The sequence below is a fragment of the Lynx rufus genome, unplaced genomic scaffold (assembly GCF_022079265.1).
Source record: "Lynx rufus isolate CCGP_SWC_20201006 ecotype Redwood Valley unplaced genomic scaffold, mLynRuf1.p SCAF_6, whole genome shotgun sequence".
Lineage (NCBI taxonomy): Eukaryota > Metazoa > Chordata > Mammalia > Carnivora > Felidae > Lynx > Lynx rufus.
Window position 1 is genome coordinate 118,153,532 of NW_025814878.1, and position 21,381 is coordinate 118,174,912.

Genomic DNA, 21,381 nt, shown 5'->3' on the forward strand with positions numbered 1-21,381 from the left:
CATCTACAGTCAAATTTGTATACATACCTCACTGAAAAGGCTTCCATTAACATATGAAATCCAGAGTTTCCAGAAGTTAGGCAGCTGACTTAAAACAAGCTTGGTCAGTTTTTCAACAAATGCCACCCGGTGAGGAGTTTTGTATCTCCATGCTAAGGGGGGAAAATACTATGAATATACTTTGAGTCAAGAATAAAAATTGGTTTCAACATATTACTGCTCCCCCACCTAAAAATGTGTTGCACTTTGTCCCACTTTGGCTACAGAGCTTTAATTTATTGATAGACCAATATCAGTAAATGTTCTTTTCCACATCACACTACCAAAGCCTGCCAGCACACAGAATACACTTTAACCAGAGGTTCCTGTTTTTCTCAAAGGGGCATGGCAGACTGGTCTGGAGGGCACAGCAGGAGAAGGAGGATGCTTTGGCTTTTCAACCTTGTCTTCAGGATGTTCTACTTCCCTCAAAAGTCCTACCCTCAAACAGCAAAGTAAGGCAAAGTCAGGGCAAGGCCAATTAGCCTTAAATTTGAGGCAAATATCAACCAGTTGGAAATACCACTGTATGGGGGTGCCTGGGTGGCTCAGTCAGTTAAGTGTCTGACTTCGGCTCAGGTCATGAACTCACAGTTCTTGAGTTCGAGCCCCACATCCAACTCTGTGCTGACAATCTAGAGCCTGGTGCCTGCTTCAGATTCTGTATGTCCTTCTCTCTCTGCCCCTTCCCAGCTTGCGCCATGTGTGCATGCTATCTCTCTCTCTCAAAAAATATATATAAACATCTAAAAAATTAAAAAAAAAAAAGGAAATGCCACTATGATAACTTGATTCATTACTGAATTTTCACCATGTAAAAGGAACATATTCAAGTATAATCATATAATGAATAACTTCCCATGACAAAGAAATTTAAGAAAAAATAAAAATACTGAAGTCTCTTGGGTTACATATCATTTAATGCAGTTATTGTTGCAAGTGGGAAATAACATCTTATAGATTTCTTATGGGAATAAGTTCATTGGAATAAAAACACATTAGTAATTTAAAGAGCATTAATCACTTCCAATCTCTTTCCTTTTTCTTTATTGCATTCTTTCCTGTTTCCTTCTTCCTCCATGCCTTGCTTCCTGGCCCTGCTGTTCTGTTTCACAGCCTCCAGCAGGAGCAGGCAGAGGCATCCCCACTGTCCAGTTTCACAGCAATGATCAGGAGAACTTCTGGGGTCAACTTCTAACTTCTATTCAGCAATTTCAAAGACCGGCCAGATAAGAGAACTTTAGTAACTCCTTTATCAACTGTCAGCTTCCTTTCAAATTACTCCTAGGCAAAAAGTTTTGTTGCTATAATTACTGTTGTTATTCTGGGGGGGGTGGGGAGGAGGGAGATGGATTTTATTTATTATAAATGTTTCGTAGTATTTTAAAAAGACAAGATGTGGTTGGAAAAGAAAACTTAAAAGGTATACAGAACAAAGTCTATCTCCCACTAGTTCTCCATTTGCGCAGTTCCCAGCTGCAGCCATAAGAAACCACTGTTATTAGTCATTTGTGATTCTTTCTGAAATGTCTTTTATATACACAAGCAAATATAAATACATATTCTCCCCACCCACCCACCCAAATGTTCTTTCACACAAATGAAAGCAAACTCAACACAATCTTTTGACACTTGGCCTTTTTTTCATTTAACAGTGGATCCTGAAGTTCTTCCCTATTCGTACATAAAATGTTTCTTTTTTTCCCCCCACAAATACATTTGTGTACAGCTGACCCTTGAACAATACAGAGGCTAGAGACACCGACCCCCTGCACAGTCAAAAATCTATGAATAACTTCTGACTCCCCAAAAACTGAACTACTAATAGCCTACTGTTGACCAGGAAAGTTACCAATTACATAAAGCAGTCAATTAATACATATTTTATGTGTTATATGTATTATACTGTACCCTTACAATAATACCTTTTTAATTTTTTCTGTATTTCAATGATACCTGGTTCATCTTAAGAGTTTTTTCAAATTGTCACAAGTCTCCAAAAAATTTTCCAATATATTTACTGAACAAAATTTGTGTATAAGTAGACCTACACAGTTCAAACCAGTGTTGTTCAAGGGTCAAATGTATTTCATATTTTGTATGTATGATAATTTTTAAAAATTCCCTTTTAATGGATAAGACTGTTTCCAATGTTTTGTCATTAAAATTAGTACTTCAAAAAAAAACCCAAAATAAGTGTTTTAATCAATAACTTTTTACCTACAACATTTAGCACATATGCAAGTATCAGTGTAGAATAAATTCTCAGAACAAGAACTTCTAGGTCCAAGAGTACATGAAGTTGTGATTTTGATAAGTATTATTAAACTGTCCTCTACAGGGATTCTTTACACACCCAGCAGCAACACACATAAACACATATAAGCTTCTTTATAATCTTACCAATGAACAAACCAAATACATAAAACCTAAAACAATAAAAATTTAGGGATTTTGCCAAACTCACATCCCATCGTTCTTCATAGCCTTTTAAATTTTTACTGTGAGGCTGAATACCTGCCTTCATATACTTAAGAGCCATTCAGACTTCCTATCTGTGGCCTACAGAGCCTCTTTACCTCTTAGGTATATTAGCCCTTTGTCTATGAGTTGGGGGGAAAAGCTTTAAATTCTTGTCACATACGTGAAAGGCATAGTTCTTTATTTAGGGGTACATTACAAACTGTACTTGTCTATTTGGCCAATATTTATTAAGTGTCCTGTGTCTTAATCCTGTGGCTATACCATAACGTCTATCTATGATGCTGACCACTAATACTGAATGAACAGAACAGGTCTTTGCCTTCATGGAGTCTACAATTGAACAGACAACCAATGAAAGGAGTCCTAATGATAATGTGATATGAGTCTAATGAAATTAGAGGTATTTTTCATCTTGAGACAGAGCTGAAAGAGACAAAACAAATACAGATAAGCACTGTTTTCCAAATGGCAGGCAGCATGCTACATAGCATAGACCACAGCCCAGTGCATGATGGGCCAATGATAATAAATAGGAGAAGAAAATCTAAAAACTGAAGCACTGAAACACGTGCCTCATGTGGTGGCAAGTAGACTGTTATGATATCTTCCCCCAAATTAGTGTTTCAAAGGTTTGAGCTCCTCCATGCAGCTATATTGATCATTACTTATATAACACTATTGTGAGAAATTCAACTAGTATCCTTATCTCATATATTCTTTGCAAGACTATTTGCTGGGAAATTAAAGTGAAAACACCCTATGCTGAACCAAGTCCTTGTTGGCTCTGATGCTGAACAAGCTCTCTGAGTGGCCTGGCTTACTGCACTTCCATGTATTCTACATATACACAGTATATAGACATTCTACATATATGGACCACTGGGTCTCAAAGATCAGTCTGTCATGGAGAATGCCTCCACTCCAAAGAAAAATAAGGAACAACTGTTTTCTCACCAACGTAAAGAAAAATTTCTTTAAAAAAAAAAACAGAGGGGCGCCTTGGTGGCTCAGTCAGTTAAGTGTCCGACTTCGGCTCAGTTCATAATCTCACGGTTCGTGGGTTTGAGACCCACGTCAGGCTCTATGCAGACAGCTCAGAGCCTGGAGCCTGCTTCAGAGTCTGTGTCTCCCTCTCTCTCTGCCCTACCCCACTCATGTTCTGTCTCTCTCCCTCTTGTTGTCTCAAAAATAAGTAAACATTAAAAAAATTTAAAAAATCACACACAAAAAAGTAAACTCCAATACTTATAAGAATAACATAAAATACCTTAAAATAAACTTTGAGGTATTTACTTTTAATATAAAGTAAGATATTTCTATTAGCCTATTTGGATTTCTTTCTTTAAAAAAAAAAATTATTCTTAAGTAATCTCTACACCCAACATGTGCCTTGAATTCACAACCCCGAGATCAAGAGTCACATGCTCTACTAACTGAACCAGCCAGGCGCCCCACCCTATTTGGATTTCTTAGATTTGTTATTGAGGTTATAAATAACTAGTGACTAACAGCATTTAACTGGTACCCAAATGCATTATAACCGATATATTTTATATCTCACACAGGTAAATAAACAATAGGTAAATATCAACTTTACAAAGGAAATGTAATATAGTTACAATTCAAGATACTTTATTCTCAGGAAAAAATGATTAGTAATTAATATATTATTAACCCTTCTTTCTAAACCAAGTTTTAAAATGCATACAAAAGGTGTTTCTCTGTACTGACTATAGAGATTACTTTTATTACAAATGTCATCTTAAAGAATTTCTCACAAAATATTTTCTGTAGCATATTTTTTAAAAGTCAACCACAGGAAAAATTAAAGTAGACTTTAACTGTGTATGTTGAATATACATTCACCTGTGAAGGTTGGTAATACTTAGCAGCAGCAACACAAGGAAAATTTCCAAGACAAAAATGTCTGAAATTATAGAAGTACAAATGTAAAAGACAAAGTAGGAGTAGAGAGAGATACTTACTGTCATCTCGACCAGACTGAAAGCTGCTGCCCCTCTTTAATGACGCTGTCTGACTAAGATGACCCAACACCAAGGGACGTGTATCACTGTCCAGATCCAACATGGGACTGTGAAGGCCTGGGGTACCTAGAAGAGAGGTGACATTTCCATACATTCCATATATTCTTATTTAGTTGATGTAATGAACTGCTTCTCAGAGTTATTTCTTGATCAATTGTTCCATTCTTTTAAATAAAACATTCACTAAGCAAAATAAAAAAATGTTTTCTCTTAATAACTTTTAAAAGTCATTCCCACCATGACAGATTTGTAGGATTCAATCCATTTCTTTGGCTTAATACAGAGAGGTAACAAACCATGAAAGAAACTTATGTTTCATTTTAGAATGAATATTCAGCAATACTGGCAGGGGCAAGGGTGGGACAAAGTCTACACATAAAAATCAGGATGAGAAATCCTTTTTTGAAAAACAACTTGGCGCTTGGAAGTCACGGAGTTCTGATTCTTTTAATGGAGCAGACTTACAGCATAAATCTTTAACTTTCCTGTAAAACTTAAATCTCCAAATCCTATGATTTCTTTGGTATGTGGGATTTGATCCCCTATTTCTATTCCTGATGCCAGCCGCCTAATTTGGATCCTTCCCACCTCACACTGTTAATATTCCAGAAGCCTAACATTTTACTACTGTCCAGAAACTCTCTTTACTGTCTGGATTAATATCACCAAAATAGTGCTTTCTTGATTCTCTTCTCAGAAGTCTTCCACAAAACCCTTAGACATCCAACCCAGGGGTGCCTGGGTGGCTCAGTCAATTAAATGTCCAGCTTTGGCTCAGGTCATGAGCTGGCACCCTGTGAATTCTAGCCCCACGTCAGGCTCTGTACTGACAGTTTAGAACCTGGAGCCTGTTTCAGATTCTGTGTCTCCCTCTCTCTCTGCCCCTCCCCCGCTCATGCTCTGTCTCTGTCTCTCTCTCTCAAAAATAAACATTAAAAAAAAAAATAAAAAAATAAATCCAACCCAAATTATCCTAAAAACCAGGAAACATTTTTTCCTAAAATGGATATCAAGAACTATTAGTATCCCATGTTGCTTAATGAGTTAGTAAGACATTGGCTTTAGGTGGTAACATTTGCCTTGTCAGTCTGTAGAGGCATCTACACCACTTTGAGCTCTTTAGTTGGGCATCCAAAGATGTTCAAAACTGAATTCAACACATTTACAGAGAATTTGCCATGCATAGGACATTTACATATTCTCCCTATGAAAAATCATCTTACATTTTTCTGCCTTATATCCTACCCTCTCCACCTGAAAGGCCTCACCTATCCTTCCTGTCCACCCACTTAAACTCTCATTCTTAAAAACGCGACTTGAGGGGTGCCTGGGTGGCTCAGTCAGTTGGGCTTCAGACTTTGGTTCAGGTCATGATTTCACGGTTCGTGGGGTTAAGCCCTGTGTCAGGCTCTGTGCTGACAGCTCAGAGCCTAGAGCCTGCTTTGGATTCTGTCTCCCTCTCTCTCTGCACCTCCTCCATTTGTGCTCTGTCTCTCTCAAAAATAAATAAACATTAAAAATTAAAAAAAAAAATAGGACTTGAATTACAGCTGCTCCATGAAGTCACCTCTTATTCCAACTCAAAGTGTTACCTATCTTCTCTGCCTTCTGACACAAGTGAAAAGTAACATAATTCAACTGACTTGACATTCTACCTTCTGATGTTCATTAACAGTCAAGTTACTCCTGTTTCCAAATCAAAATACTATATTCTCAGGTGTAAGGATTAAATATTATATCTGTGTCCATAATCACTGGACCTTCTGCAAATAACTCCCTCAATATATACTGAGTGACTGGTACTAAATTATTCAGTAAGAACTCTATTCCTTCTTTTATAACTTAGTAGAATAATAAAAGCTTATAGATTTGTTTTCAGATACAAAAGATAAAACATATCTATGCCACTGATAATATTAGTTATTCAGTAACACTGACAAGTATTTATTGAGTACCTCCTATGTGCCAGTAACTGTAAACCCTGAGGATAAGGTGATGAATAATAGACAAGGCCCTGCTCTCAAAATGTTTACATTCTGGTAGTGGAGGCAAAAAAATAAAGCAATAAATAAAAAAATACAGTAAAAACATGCTATGGAGAACCTGCCTTCACAAGCTCCTCCTAACATGAGCCACTTAACATGATACACTATGAGCTATTTCCTTGTATTCTCACAAATTCTACTAAGGTAGGGATTGTAAAAATAGAAATTAAATCATTTGAACAGATTTTTTAGTGGAACAGAATTTTATTGAAGAAATACTATGTTCTACTAAAGTGCTAAATATAAATAATTTATTTACCTGCATTTCTACTTTGGAAAACAAAATAAATGATATGTGATAAAGAGTAAAAAAATACAATGGAGAAACAGTATTTTTATAATTGATTGTTTTCTGTATTAAAGAAGTTGTGTGTAGAAGCTTTAATGATATGACATTTTCCTTTGCAGTTACACAGTTGCCACTGCTATTAACTATAGAATTCAGGAAATTAGTATCATAATATCAATTTTCTGACATACTTTAATAGGAAATATAAAGAAGACCAAACTTATTTAGCATCACAATAAGTATTTACATTAAAATTATAATATAAATAAAATTTTATATAAAAAGGTACAAAGAATGTTTTACTTAAAAAATTTTTTTTAAAAATATTTATTCACCTTTGAGAAAGAGAAAGACAGAGTGCAAGCTAGGGAGGGGCAGACAGAGTGAGAGACACAGAATCCGAAGCAGACTCCAGGCTCTGAGCTGTCAGCCCAGAGCCCGACGCGGGGCTCAAACCCATGAACTTTGAGATCATGACCTGAGCCAAAGTCAGATGCCCAACTGACTGAGCCACCCAGGAGCCCCTAGAACATTTTAATTTTAAAATGTTACAAATTACTCTTCAAGGTTTCAGAAATATACGTTTTAATTTTATTTTAATTTTTTTAATGTTTATTTATTTTTGACAGAGAGAGAGACAGAGACAGAGAGACAGAGACAGAGTATGAGCGGGGGAGGGGCAGAGAGAGAGGGAGACACAGAATCCGAAGCAGGCTCCAGGCTCTGAGCCATCAGCACAGAGCCCAACACGGGGCTCAAACTCACAAACCGCAAGATCATGACCTGAGCCAAAGTCGGACACTCAACCGACTGAGCCACCCAGGCGCCCCCCAGACTATACATTTTTAATTAAGAAGGAAAACACTTCCTAGTTTCCTAAAAATACATTATGTACCATTCCTACAGAAAAATATAATTATCATTATTCAAGTAGATCCTCAGAAAAAGATTTTCCCCATAAATAATGTCTTTACAACTTAAATTTAAATAGTTTAATTTTAAGTAATTTATGAAGTTTAAGTAAATCTTGGAATTTTGAAACTGTTAAAGCACTGATTTATCTTCCCCTTTAATAACAGAAATTATATTATGAATATGCTTTTCTTCTATTAGAAACCATATCATCATTTTCTATTATATCAGGAAAAGAAAGTTTAACATGAACTGATTTCTTAATTGGCAGTGTCAAATTACCATCCAGTGTAGCACAGCATCAGGGAGTTAAAACAGCATATACACCCTCAGGACTAACCAGCATCTGGAACAAATCTGTAAGACGCATTTTTACTGAGTGACCAGAAGATAGCGCAACAGCACCACACACATTCATCAGCCCTGAAAACTCAACAGTGGGCATTAAACTCGCAAATGCATTTCTCTAACATTTTTTTTTTTTTTGCTCAAAGAAAAGGTCTTATCACTAGTTATTTTACAGGGAATTAGGAAGATTATCCTTTGAAGAGAAAATTAAAACATTTTAAATCTCATTTAACAGAAACTATTTACTATCAAGTGTCAAAAGAAAAAAATCCTTGAGGATTGACAGCCCTTTTAAACTTAAATTACATGATGTGGCATTCCTACACTATAAAATTATTACAAATATGAAGTGGTTTTGACGATAAGTAAAAAGAAAACAAAAAAATGAGAAAAACTATTTCTGTAACATCAAATCAACAAAAGGCTTTAAAATACCTTACAAGAAATCAGCATATTTTCTTGGCTGTTTTACAACACAATGACAGCAACATCTTTTGATGTGTTCATGAGACATACATACATTATACAAAACATATGTTTATTAAATGAGAATAATTAGCTGGGGCGCCTGGGTGGCTCAGTCGGTTGAGCGTCCGACTTCAGCTCAGGTCACGATCTCACGGTTCGTGAGTTCGAGGCCCGCGTCGGGCTCTGGGCTGATGGCTCAGAGCCTGGAGCCTGCTTCGGATTCTGTGTCTCCCTCTCTCTCTGCCCCTCCCCCATTCATGCTCTGTCTCTCTCTGTCCCAAAAATAAATAAACGTTAAAAAAAAAAAATTAAAAAAAATAAATAAATGAGAATAATTAGGAAGTTTCATAAAATCATGCTCTGACTTATGTGCAACTGAAACTTATGTTACTTACTTGTGTGTTTTCCCTGACAACCTAAGTTATCTGCCCCTGCATACAAGATGGTGTTCAAGTGTATACACACAACTTCAGTTCTTTCATTAGAATTTTAGCTTGCAATGGAACATTTTACAGGTGACAGAGACTAAAGTTTTTGTAAAATTGTGTTTGGCTATGTCTTTCTCAATACTGCATTAGGTTATGAGAAATCATTTGTTTTCTTGGCAGTAAATTTTCTCCAGAAATTAACTGTTTCGACAATTTTTTCTAGATGAAAAAAAATTAAAAGTAGGATTGCAGCCTTGATGAAAGGTTATCACTTTCTGGCTTCATTTGTGCTAATACTAACACCCTGTTCACTATATTTGAAATTGAGGCAGGGATTAACCCAGGATTCTCATGGTTTTACAACTGGAATGGAATTCTACAGCTAGCTGAAGGAGTCATAATAGGCCAATGCTTCATCACCTGTAAAAATCAGGACTTGAAACTATAAAAATTTTAAAGTCTTTTTTGGCTGTAAAATAATGATTCTAAGATATGAAGTTTAAATCTGAAACTTTATATCACCACTGAGAATAAAATGGAAAATATGTTTCTTTTGCTCACTATTCCTACAGCTTAGGTCACTGATTACTGTTGTTATGTAAATGTATAAAAAGTCTGCCTCTACAGAGCAAATGTGAAAATTAAGCCTTAAATGGAAATTATATAAAGAAAATACAAAGACAACAAAAAAGTAACAGTGAAACCTATTTTGAAATTCATCAGAATTTGTTCTGAAATTCATCAGAATTTTGTTACAGCTTGGCTATTTTAAAGACACGAAGCAGGGTAACCAATAAATACATTCAAAGGAATAAATGCTTATAAGATCAAAATTATTTGGCTATAAACAGTTAGCTGGGGAACAGTGTAAAGACTACTCTGGAGACAAAATTCCACACAGAAACATACCCGATAGCATGAGAACCAACACTACAGTACTTCTAGTTCCAAAATCCTATGTGGTATTTGCAGGAAAAATGATAAAAACAAAATCCTAGAACTAAAAGGGTATATAGCCATGTCTTCTAAATTCTACAAACTAGTATTTGAGTTACAGTTTCACCAATATATCAAAAAAAAAGATACATGGCTTATCTACAGATGCTGGAAGAAGCATATTGGGGAAAAAAAAAACTTTCAAACACTTAAAATTTTTAAAAATAATAACTAAACTTCTTAATTACTGACAATCAAAAATCTATGTTTTATTTCTCCAGTTAAAGCTTCTATACCTCAAAAGGAACTTTTTCTAATTGTGAGTACGTAGGAGAAATTAACAGATTGTAAACAAACATAAAATCAGAAAAACCCTTTTAAGGATACTATATAAACAGAACAGAAAATTTGTTTTAATTAAGAGAAAAAGAAAAAGATGTTTTCAAAAGCTGCAGAAGTTATTTTCTATAGGACACTAATAAAACAATCCTAGTCACTTCACTAAAAGAATAAAGCTGCAAGCGTAGAAATAATCAAAAGTTTAAAATGTATTACTTTTCTAAAAGAAAATAAACAATCTTTCACAATTTGCTCTTAAAAGATCTGAAAAGATCTTCCCTTAGGCCCAAAAACTTAATGGTTTACATTAAAACATTGATTCCTAAGGAAAAAAACCTGATAATGAATTTGATTTTGTAGAAAATGCTTATTGTACCTAGTACTCCAAAAGAGTTCCAGGAAATCTTATCATGTATCAATCAAATCCTTTCAACTCAAGCTGTGCAAGTTTTCCCTATTTTCAATGCAAATAGTAGTCAATATTTATTTAACAGACTATACAACATAAAGGGCAGAAGAGTCCTTTCTTAAGGGAAGCCTGCAGATGTGGAACCAGGTGAATAAGTTTACTATATTTTCTCATCCTTCGTGCCTCCTGCAGCAAGTTTTCTCACAGTCTACAATAGTGTGGAGAACACTGATCTATAGCCCCCGGAATCTCAGAAGGGCGGCTGACTTCCTTACCGCCCTTAAACACCTTTGAACACATTTTCCTGCGCACAGCGGGCCCTTGTCCTGCACTGCAGCCCGACCACCCACTGTTGCTTGTTGACCAAACACACGGGCCAGGAGCCTCCACAGACACAGGCAGGATAGGATTCCTTTCAAGCACACCACACAGAAGAATTTCAATGCCAAAGCTGGAGGGGGTGGGGGGGGGGGGAGTAGGGGGTGGTGGTTATATCAAGACAGAATTAGAAATTCCTCACGAATTAGACCTGTGTCAACAGATAAAAATGTTCTTTTTGATCTTACTGTGTCTCTATATTTAAAGTTGCTACAGGGGCATTTCCTTAATTTAAAGAGGATCATTTCATCTAAATTAAATGAAGGGAAACATATTTAACATACTCTTTGTTAACCTCACTTTACTTTCTTGGGTGTCACAACTGTCCTAAGCAGGTTCCAGGCAAAAATTCTGGTGTACTTTAACATCATTCAAAACAGTAGGTAAAACAGTAGAATATATTTTAAAAGCAAAACTAGAAGTGTGAATTTTGAATAAGTATTTATTAGCTAACATTAGCTATGTAAACAAGAACCAGATATTTGAAATAAGCTAGAAAGATGAATAAACAAAATAAAATTATTTATGTTTTTATGAAAATACTTATATTTTTTAGGGGCGCTTGGGTGGCTCAGCCGGTTGAGTGTCCGACTTCGGCCCAGGTCATGATCCCGCTCTTCGTGGATTGGAACCCTGCGTCGGGCTCTGTGCTGACAGGCTCAGAGCCTGGAGCCTCCTTCAGATTCTGGGTCTCCCTCAATCTCTCTGCCCCTCCCCCACTCTGTCTCTCTATCTCCCAAAAATAAATAAACATTTTAAAAAATATTTAAATAAAAAAATAAATAAGTACTATATTTTTTGTAATTTTTTATAGATCTAAATAGAAAAAACATGCTCAGAATATATAAGCAATAGAATTATTACAAAATGACATAACACAAAATATTTGTAATGAATATTTTAAAATTACCAGTTAATGCTAGCATTCAATGTGTGCTTGACACGCACTGTCAAAATTTTTTTTCTCTCTTAAGGATAGGGGGACATGAGTTAGACATGAAATGGCTCCCAGCTGCAAGATGTCTTCTTCCAGATGTACAGTAAGCCAAGACAGTAGAAAAGAACCAGCTGCTAGGATAACAAATTTAAAAAAAGGTCCTTTTGACATAAGCCTTATTGGCCTGTCTTAACAAAGATGGATCACTCATTCATTGTAAGGTGAATGGAATCTAGTATAAAATAGAAGAAACAAGTAAAAAGAACTTAATCCAACTCTTTCCTATGATGTTTAACAGCTGTTATTTTACTATGCAAATCTACAAACAAATGCTATGTTATTCAAAACAGTAAATCAAATTCTCAAGTCCTAAGTTACTGACTTTAAAACACTACTTAAATTACTAGTATTAATTACTACTCTTAATTTTAATTTGGTAGCCAAAATTCTCTTTTCAAATTAGATTTAAAAACAAATCTACAGTCATTATATAAAAACCTGCTGATCTGCATTCAGGTAGTGAATACTGCTTATATAAACTTACACTTATTACAAACAACAGGGATGACTTCTAATAGTATGCCTTGTAAATCTAATTCATGGCACCCTGAACATCACTTGGGTTTTTCCCTTTCTGTAAAAAAGGACAAAGGGGAAAAGAAAATCAGACCACCACGTTGCTGAATAGAGTTTTTTTATAACAGTCCTAAACTGGTACCTCTACTTCTCTCTCTTGAATTTGCCTTATTCTGTATATCCCTTGTAGCTTATAAATCTCAAAGCAAATGACTAAAATCCCATTAGAAGCATTTAATCTTCTAGAGCCAATTAAAAAAATCCTCTAGTCACAACAACAACAAAAAACAAGGGTACAGATAAAGCTGGGGTTGTATAATCTACATCAGAAGGGATTTAGGAAGAGCAGGTAGATCAAATCAAAATCTTCTATCTGTAGCTGCTGTTGTGCCTTCCCTTTTTTTTCTTTTTAAATAAACTTCTATTTTTCTAGATTCATACTGTTATGATCAAAATTCAGGAAATAAATTATTTTTTAAATCTCCAGAAAATAAATTTCATAAAGAACCATCCTTAGGTACAACCTCATTGTAACAACTTAAAAAAATTATAATTTTATTAAAATATTTAATATATGTATAATATTACTATATATTGTTATGTATATAATATATGTTGTTAAATATATAACATTTAATGCATGTATAATAATAAAAAGACACATTTTTACTGTCTTTTAACTATGGAAATATTTTTGTAGTTCTATAGAAAATATGATTAATCTGCTGCCTATTCCCTATAGAGGTTGCAATTTAATCAAGAGTACAGGAAATTTACCTAACCCTTCATTATAAAAATACCAGAATTATATTTATTAACTCCACTAATTAAAAGTGTGTATGTATATGTATACATACACACATATACATACACATACATATATATATGTATGTATACATACACACACATATACACATGTATAAATTATGTACACAAAGTTCATAGGTGCACTTTTTAAATATCAAGAAAAATAGTTTAGTTATACTCTGTAAATTTAGAAAATTGAACATAAGTTTTAAAAAATATTTTATGCATGTTATTTTTAAAATTCTTTTATTAAAAAAATTTTTAACATTTATTTTTGAGAGACAGAGTGCAAGTGGGGGAGGGGCAGAGAGACAGGGAGACACAGAATCTGAAACAGGCTCCAGGCTCTGAGCTGTCAGCACAGAGACTGACACAGGGCCCGAACTCGTGAACTGCAAGATCATAACCTCAGCCAAAGTGGGATGCTCAACCAACTGAGCTACCCAGGTGCCCCTATGCATGTTATTTCATAAACTGGAAAATACAGCCTTTTATATCTTAAGATCATCAGATAAACATAAATATTTTTATTTCAGCAAGTAATCAATAATCTGCTCAGTGTTTGAAAAAATTAAGAGCAGATATTTAGCACAGCCTCTATTCTTAATACTTTTTCTTCCATAATAGATACACACCGTGATGATTCAGAATAAACCTTTCAAGTATGACATATCATCTCAAAGTTTTCAAAGAGAACCTGAGCCACATATAAATGTATTTTCTTCTGTTGTGTGACTATTTTAAAGAATCTGCTGCTTACTTAAGCTATTGCTCCTATTCTAAATGCCCCTGATTATGCCCATACTCAAATACGTCCTTTGGGCGAAGTCCTAATTAAATACATACCTGAAAGAAGGGAATAATTACTCTATGAGTAGGCTGATATCCTTCCCCTTGAGTTATTAGATATCGCCAGCATATATTTTAAGAGTTAAATTCATTTTCAGAACAAAGAAAAAAACACCTTTGAAGGCTACCTTTAAAAATCCTGTTTGAGAATGTCAGTAGGGGGCTAACCAAAGGCTTTTCCTGACAGGAAACCTGAAGACTTAGTCTAATTTTGGACCTGTTTCACAGGAATTTTAAGAGAGGAATGACACTTCTTATAAGGTGGTAAAAGTTTTCTGTACAACAATTCAGGACATAAAGCTGCTGTGAATGCAGGGGAACAGTAGCAAAATGGTTAAACAGTTTAGGCTGGGGGGAAAAAAAACAATCAAACTCTTCCTTTAGTATTTAAGCTAGGATGAGTTTTTAAAATATTAATCTTTATGCCTATTCCCTATATTTTTTCCCCTGTGTCTCCCCTTAGAAAAGCCAAAAGTCACATTTGCACTATAGAGGTAGGTCATAGAAAAGCAATGAAGAATATTTGGGGATAAATGTCAAAGCATGTTTAAGGTACAATGGTAATCTCTTGTTCTGTGTGTTTATAATCTGGAAGACACCATCCACTAAGTCCAGCCTATGTTATTACTATAAAAATAAGAATTCAGAGAAAGGTCTAATGCAGTGTCCATAAGAATATCAGTATTATGACCTAGCTCTGCTAACAAAAGAATAGCTCTGCTATACAAAAGAATCCTTGGAAAAAGGTGGCTTTTTTAATATAGGATTGCTGTCTCTGAAAATCTATCACCATCTTTGCTTATGAAATTTTCTCTGAAGACCACAAGACTAAATATAATTAACATTTTTTTCCTTAAACCACTATGGAAAGGCTTTAAGACTTGAAAAAAAATTATGTTAGATTTCTTAAATTAATGCATAAAGACCAACTTAAAAAGACATTAAGAAACCTTTTCCTGTCTGAAATACGTATAGTCTATCTATTTAAAATTGTATTTTATTTCACAGGACTGTCTCCGTTCTTGACTACTGTTCTTTGCCTAGGGGTTTAAACAATTACAACCATTTATCTTATCCAGTGTTAAAAGTCAAAGTACAGATATTATAATAGAGGAACTTACAATTCATTCTTTAGATTTAGAATGCAATAAGGTTTCATTTTGAAAACAGTATGCTGAGAATACCTGAATAAAATCAATGAAACTTCATAATGAAGTGCCAGATGAAATAAAGGCACTGTCATCATCATGATCATCATGTTCAGAAATCCTGTTTGATGAAATATTTGCTCCTACAATAGAATACAGAGAACCTGCTGTCCTACCTCACTGGTCCAGAAGGAGTAGAGTCTGGTGGAATGGGGAGAAATCTGAACTGCTCACTACTTCCACCCCTATTCAGGACAAGGGGAAGCTGGGTTGTCACTCTCTGAGATACCGCCTTCACATGCACAATAGACATAAAGTCATCAATTGAACTAGACACTATCCCAGGTTTTTTACATTTCTAAAATGACATAACAATGAGAAGATAGCCAATAAAAAATCCAAATGATATTTAGGAGACCTCCCCCATATTACCTTACACTTATATATTTAGACACTCAAATATCAACTGAGAGTACATCATGAACAAACAGCTTACTCCCAGCACACTTCTAATTAAGACATATATTTTATATAAACACATCCACACATACATACACCTATACTATATATGATTACATCATCTGTGTGAATGTAGTAAATGTGTATTATGTGTATATAAGAGCTAACATGTGTCCAATGACATATACATGCATTAATGAGAGTAACCAGAACAGAAATGGGTCTGTGGGCCATATTTTACTAATGGCTAGTTTTTCCATTTTAGGAAACACATGTTCAGTCTATATCTATGCCACATTTCATGTCCTTTGCCTTTGCATTGAGTGTAAGTTAAAAAGGTAGGGTATCAGTGTACTTAGATACATCAAACTGATTCTGAATTTTGAAGACTAAATATTTGATATTAAGAAATTATTAATAACTTTTAAGTAACCATAATGGTGTTTTGGTTACAGTTTTTAAAAAGAATTTTTATCTCTGAAACTTACATACTGAAATAATTATGAATGAATATGACCTGCTTCAAAAATAATTCAGGGGGCGCCTGGGTGGCGCAGTCAGTTGAGCGTCCGACTTCAGCCAGGTCACGATCTCGCGTTCCGTGAGTTTGAGCCCCGCGTCAGGCCCTGGGCTGATGGCTCAGAGCCTGGAGCCTGTTTCCGATTCTGTGTCTCCTTCTCTCTCTGCCCCTCCCCCGTTCATGCTCTGTCTCTCTCTGTCCCAAAAAAATAAATAAACGTTGAAAAAAAATAATTCAGGGTGAGGGGAGGTAAAAAACAGGTAAGAGTACAGATACAGTAAGACTGGCTATGAATTGATAACTGCTGAAACTAGGTTAGGTACACTGGAGGTTATTTTATCACACTTTCTGCTTTTAAGTATGTTTGGAATTCTGCAAATAAAATCATAAAAACTCATCCTGATATAAGCTCAAGGAACACATCAATTTTCCAAGTAAAAGGCTCTTCCATGTTAGGATTATCTATGTTGTTTTTATTAGTCGTATTTGCTGACAATAAAAGAGGGCAGGTAAGGGGCACCTGGTTGGCTCAGTCAGTTAAGCAACCGACTTCGACTTAGGTCATGATCTTGTCATTCATGGGTTTGAGTCCTGCATCAGGCTCTGTGCTGACAGCTCAGAGCCTGGAACCTGCTTCAGAGTCTGTCTCCCTCTCTGCCCTTCCCTGGCTCATGCTGTGTCTCTCAAAAAAAAGAGTGCAGTTAAGCATGTTCTTTTGAAAGAGAAAAATTAAAATATAACCTATAAATATGTGACTAATAATATATTTAGGAAATTTATCTTGTATGGTTATAAAATCTGTGGAGTAAGTTATAAATTGTTATGTTTTTACTTCCTAATCAAAAAGACCAACTTATGAAAATAAATTTAGGTAGAGCTCATCACTAACAAATGGATCTATTTAACGTACATTCTTTTCATTATTTCATGAGTACAAGTGATGAGCAAGTTCTGCAATAACTTTGGTCAGTGAATTTAAAAGGTACAGCTCCAGTTACACATAAGCTATCATCATTTTTTTTCAGACATACTGATTTTAACCAGTTCTAGATAAATACATATGGTGATACATAACATCAAGATGACAGGAAAGGAATCCATCAGGTAAAAGTGTGTCTCCATTTATCTTAAAGAAAGATTCAGACCTTTAGCAATGGAATACTGGTTATCAGATATTTCAGGTATGGACATAACAATATGTGTTATTAGGTGTTCAGATAAGTGAAATTTCATGGTACATTTCCAATTTCAAATAGTCTACATGTTGGGGCGCCTGGGTGGCGCAGTCGGTTAAGCGTCCGACTTCAGCCAGGTCACGATCTCGCGGTCCGGGAGTTCAAGCCCCGCGTCAGGCTCTGGGCTGATGGCTCAGAGCCTGGAGCCTGCTTCCGATTCTGTGTCTCCCTCTCTCTCTGCCCCTCCCCCGTTCATGCTCTGTCTCTCTCTGTCTCAAAAATAAATAAACGTTGAAAAAAAAATTCAAATAGTCTACATGTTGTCTTTATAAATTACACATATCCCAAAAATTCAAATATTTTCATAACCAAATTACACAATCAGATGTCTCTTATAAGTAGGAAAATCCTTAGTTAGACCACATATCCTCTTTGAATCTGGAGATATATGTTAATCACTGTTACTTATTAACCATTTAGTGGATTGGGGAATAGGGTGACAATACTGAGCACCTCCTAGGAATCTGGGCTACTCTACACTTCTTTATCTGGATAACTGATATTTATCATTTAGACTCAATGGAAATATCATCTCCTTGAGAAAACTTCCTTGGACCTCCCCCTCAATAGACTGAAGTAGAATTTTATACTCCCTACTTTATGATGTTTTTCACAATTATATATGTGGCTTTTAAAAATATATATCTCTCCCACTAGGCTACAAGCTCTAAGAGGTCAGAGACCATGTCGCCTTGCTCACCACTGTACTTCCAGTCCCTAGCACAGCATGTAGTGCACAGATTCAATCCAGGCTATTCCTGAATCATCTGAGAGCATTAAAAAAAAATACTGATGCCTAGACTTAGAGATTCTAAAATAATCAGTAGGAATAAAGTAGAGGTCAGGAATTGACAGTCTTTAAAAAGATCCAGGGAATTCTGATGGGAAGTCAATGTTGAAAGTTCTGGCTAATAAAGTACACCCAATAAACAAGTGTGTAAGGCCTTTTAAATATCCCTAAAGACTACATACAGACTGTGTATATAATTTGAGGTCATTTTTACCTGCTAAAACTTTAAAGTAATTAATGACATTAATAGGAATTTTCATGTAGCATCAATAAGGAGATATCTGGGTTTTCCTAAATACCTAGAATAAAACAAAATTACAGCTGGGAAGTACTCAAAACCAAGCCAAGTAATTCATGACAAAATGATGCTATAAACAAATAATTGTGACCTCTCCATTATACTTCCTTCTGTTCCAGGACTGTTTTTTATGTTACTTCACTTATTCTTCCTGGAAACCTTGCCATGTAAGTATCACTATGTCTCATTTATTTTTACATTTATATAATCTATTTGGCATCTCATGCCACTGAAACTACATTTACCAAGGTCACCAACAATAGCCTCAGTGCTAAATCTAAAAGACATCTTTTCATCTTATTCTTCATCTTAAAACAACTTGCTGATCACTCCTCTGTGATGTCATGACATTAAACGCCCTGCTTTCCTCCTACCCCAGCAGACCACTCCTTCTTTGTCTCTTCTATCAGCCCTGTAAATATTGTGTCCCAGATTTCTGCCTGAAATTTTCTCCTTTTTAACTCTTCTTGGGTGAATGCATCAACTCCCAGGGACCATCTACACACAGATCACATCCAAATCTCTTGTTCTGTAAATCCGAACTACCTATTGGATATCTTCCCTTGTATGTCAGACAACTCCAAATCAATCTTCCCAAACAAAAGAAAAAAAAATAAGTTTTTTTCTTCTATGCTCCCTAACTCAATGGTGCCATCGTCCTAACCAGCTGTTGAAATCAGATATCTGGGAGTCACCTTTGACCCCTTCTTCTTCCTCATTCTTCAATCACCAAGTCTTATCACTTCCAGTTTCTGAACACCTCTTGTATCTCTTTCTCCATATCCACCACGTCCATGTGAGGCAAGATGCCTGAATCAATGTAGCAGCCTCATAACGAGCTTTGCTGTTCAGTCTTGCTCCCTCTCATCCATTCACTACATGGAAGCCAAAGGAGTCTTTCAAATACTAAGTCTCAGTGGGTCTTTCCCCTGCTTCAGACTTCAGACCTGTAACTGTCAGCCCAATGTCCTCTAGATCAAGTCCAAACCCCTTGAAGTGGCTAACAAGGTCCATATAAGCCTTGGCACCTCCTAACTCTGTCCCCTACTCTTGCCATTTTGATTGTGCACTAAGCTCCAGCCACAGAGAATTCACTGGCCATCTCTTGCTTGAAGTCCTGTGCACATTCTGTTTTTTCTTCCTGGAGTGGTCTTTCCTCTTCTCCTCCTCTATTTCAACTGGCCCATACATATATCATTCCGATCTCAAAACAAGTGTTATTTCCTTCAGATTTTGGAATGTCACTGTGACCTCAAAACTCTGATTTGAGGGGCGCCTGGGTGGCGCAGTCGGTTAAGCGTCCGACTTCAGCCAGGTCACGATCTCGCGGTCTGTGAGTTCGAGCCCCGCGTCGGGCTCTGGGTTGATGGCTCAGAGCCTGGAGCCTGTTTCCGATTCTGTGTCTCCCTCTCTCTGCCCCTCCCCCGTTCATGCTCTGTCTCTCTGTCCCAAAAATAAATAAACGTTGAAAAAAAAATTAAAAAAAAAAAAAACAACTCTGATTTGAATGCTGTTCTTAAGTGCTACTACCATGGCACTAGGAACTTCCCAGGCTTAGAAAGTAACACTGTATTCTACTAGTCCTTTCTACTTTCCCTGTCCATAGCCCCCTGCTATTTTATAAGTCTCATGTGAGCCAGGCCCCTGTCTGCCACACTGACCGTTATATCCTTAGCACCCAATAGTGGCCAACACACAGCAGGAACTGAATATATCCAATATCTGTGGAATGATAGAATTATACAAATAAAAGTTGATAAACCTGAATGTGAATGCAGCTGTGACTTCTTCCTTTAAAATTTACCTCAGGGCCTTTGTAAATGTTTCTTTTTCTCAGAAAAAAATGGCCATCTAACGTATTCTCCTCCGTTCTCCTCCCGCACAATATTATGATTTTTCTTTATATTACTTGTCAATAATTTCATCTTTTGTTAGTTTAACACCATCTGTACTTGGCATAGTACTTGGCACATAGCGGAGCTCAACGTATATTTGATGAATAGTGAGTGGACTCCTACCATTTATTAAAGACTAATATTTCTACAATAACATGTTGCTTCCCATAAAAGTTTAACTATTCCCGAAACCAAACCTTTGTCAACACTGGGTGCCAACCATAAAAATAGGCATAATCAAGAATTTTCTCCCTTCCCTCCCGTTTTGTTAATCACTCAGGTATAATGCTAAACCAGAAGCAAAACCAAAACCAAACCAAAACAAAACAAAAACCAGGCACAAATATCAAGAAAATTAATCATTCCCTTAATCATTAAGCATTTCCAAATATTAAACTGACAATAAGGAATGGCATGACAATAAGGAATGGCATAATGCACTAGAAGAGAAGCAGACTTGCCTTTCAAATCTTGTATATAGCCCTCTTTGCAGCTGTGCATGAGCTGAAGGATCCATCTGTGTTGGGCACCAATACATTGCCAAGCAGGGTCACCTGGTGCATGAAGGTCAGACAGGTACCTGAAAAAACAAGGCCAAGTTTAACCAAGTAGGCTTCCTCTGTACAGCCATTAATAAGGATAAAAGGAAAGCTAGCATTTTTCTTTTAAGTCATTACTTATTTTAAGAAAACCTGAAAATTTATAAGGGGGGCCCAGATGGCTCAGTCGGTTAAGCATCTGACTTTG

At 35.9% G+C, this 21,381-nt stretch overlaps 1 protein-coding gene across 2 annotated transcripts in view; it reads right to left on the reverse strand.

The window, feature by feature from the left end:
• EXOC2 (exocyst complex component 2) overlaps nucleotides 1-21,381 on the reverse strand; it is a 280,355-nt gene that overhangs the window by 151,534 nt on the left and 107,440 nt on the right. For both annotated transcript variants that reach the window (XM_047101674.1, XM_047101673.1), the window contains 3 exons: nucleotides 21,096-21,214; nucleotides 4,509-4,634; nucleotides 28-152 (listed from right to left, as the gene is read on the reverse strand). In XM_047101674.1, coding sequence (XP_046957630.1) covers nucleotides 28-152; nucleotides 4,509-4,634; nucleotides 21,096-21,214 — 370 coding nt within the window. The remainder of the gene's footprint in view (nucleotides 1-27; nucleotides 153-4,508; nucleotides 4,635-21,095; nucleotides 21,215-21,381) is intronic.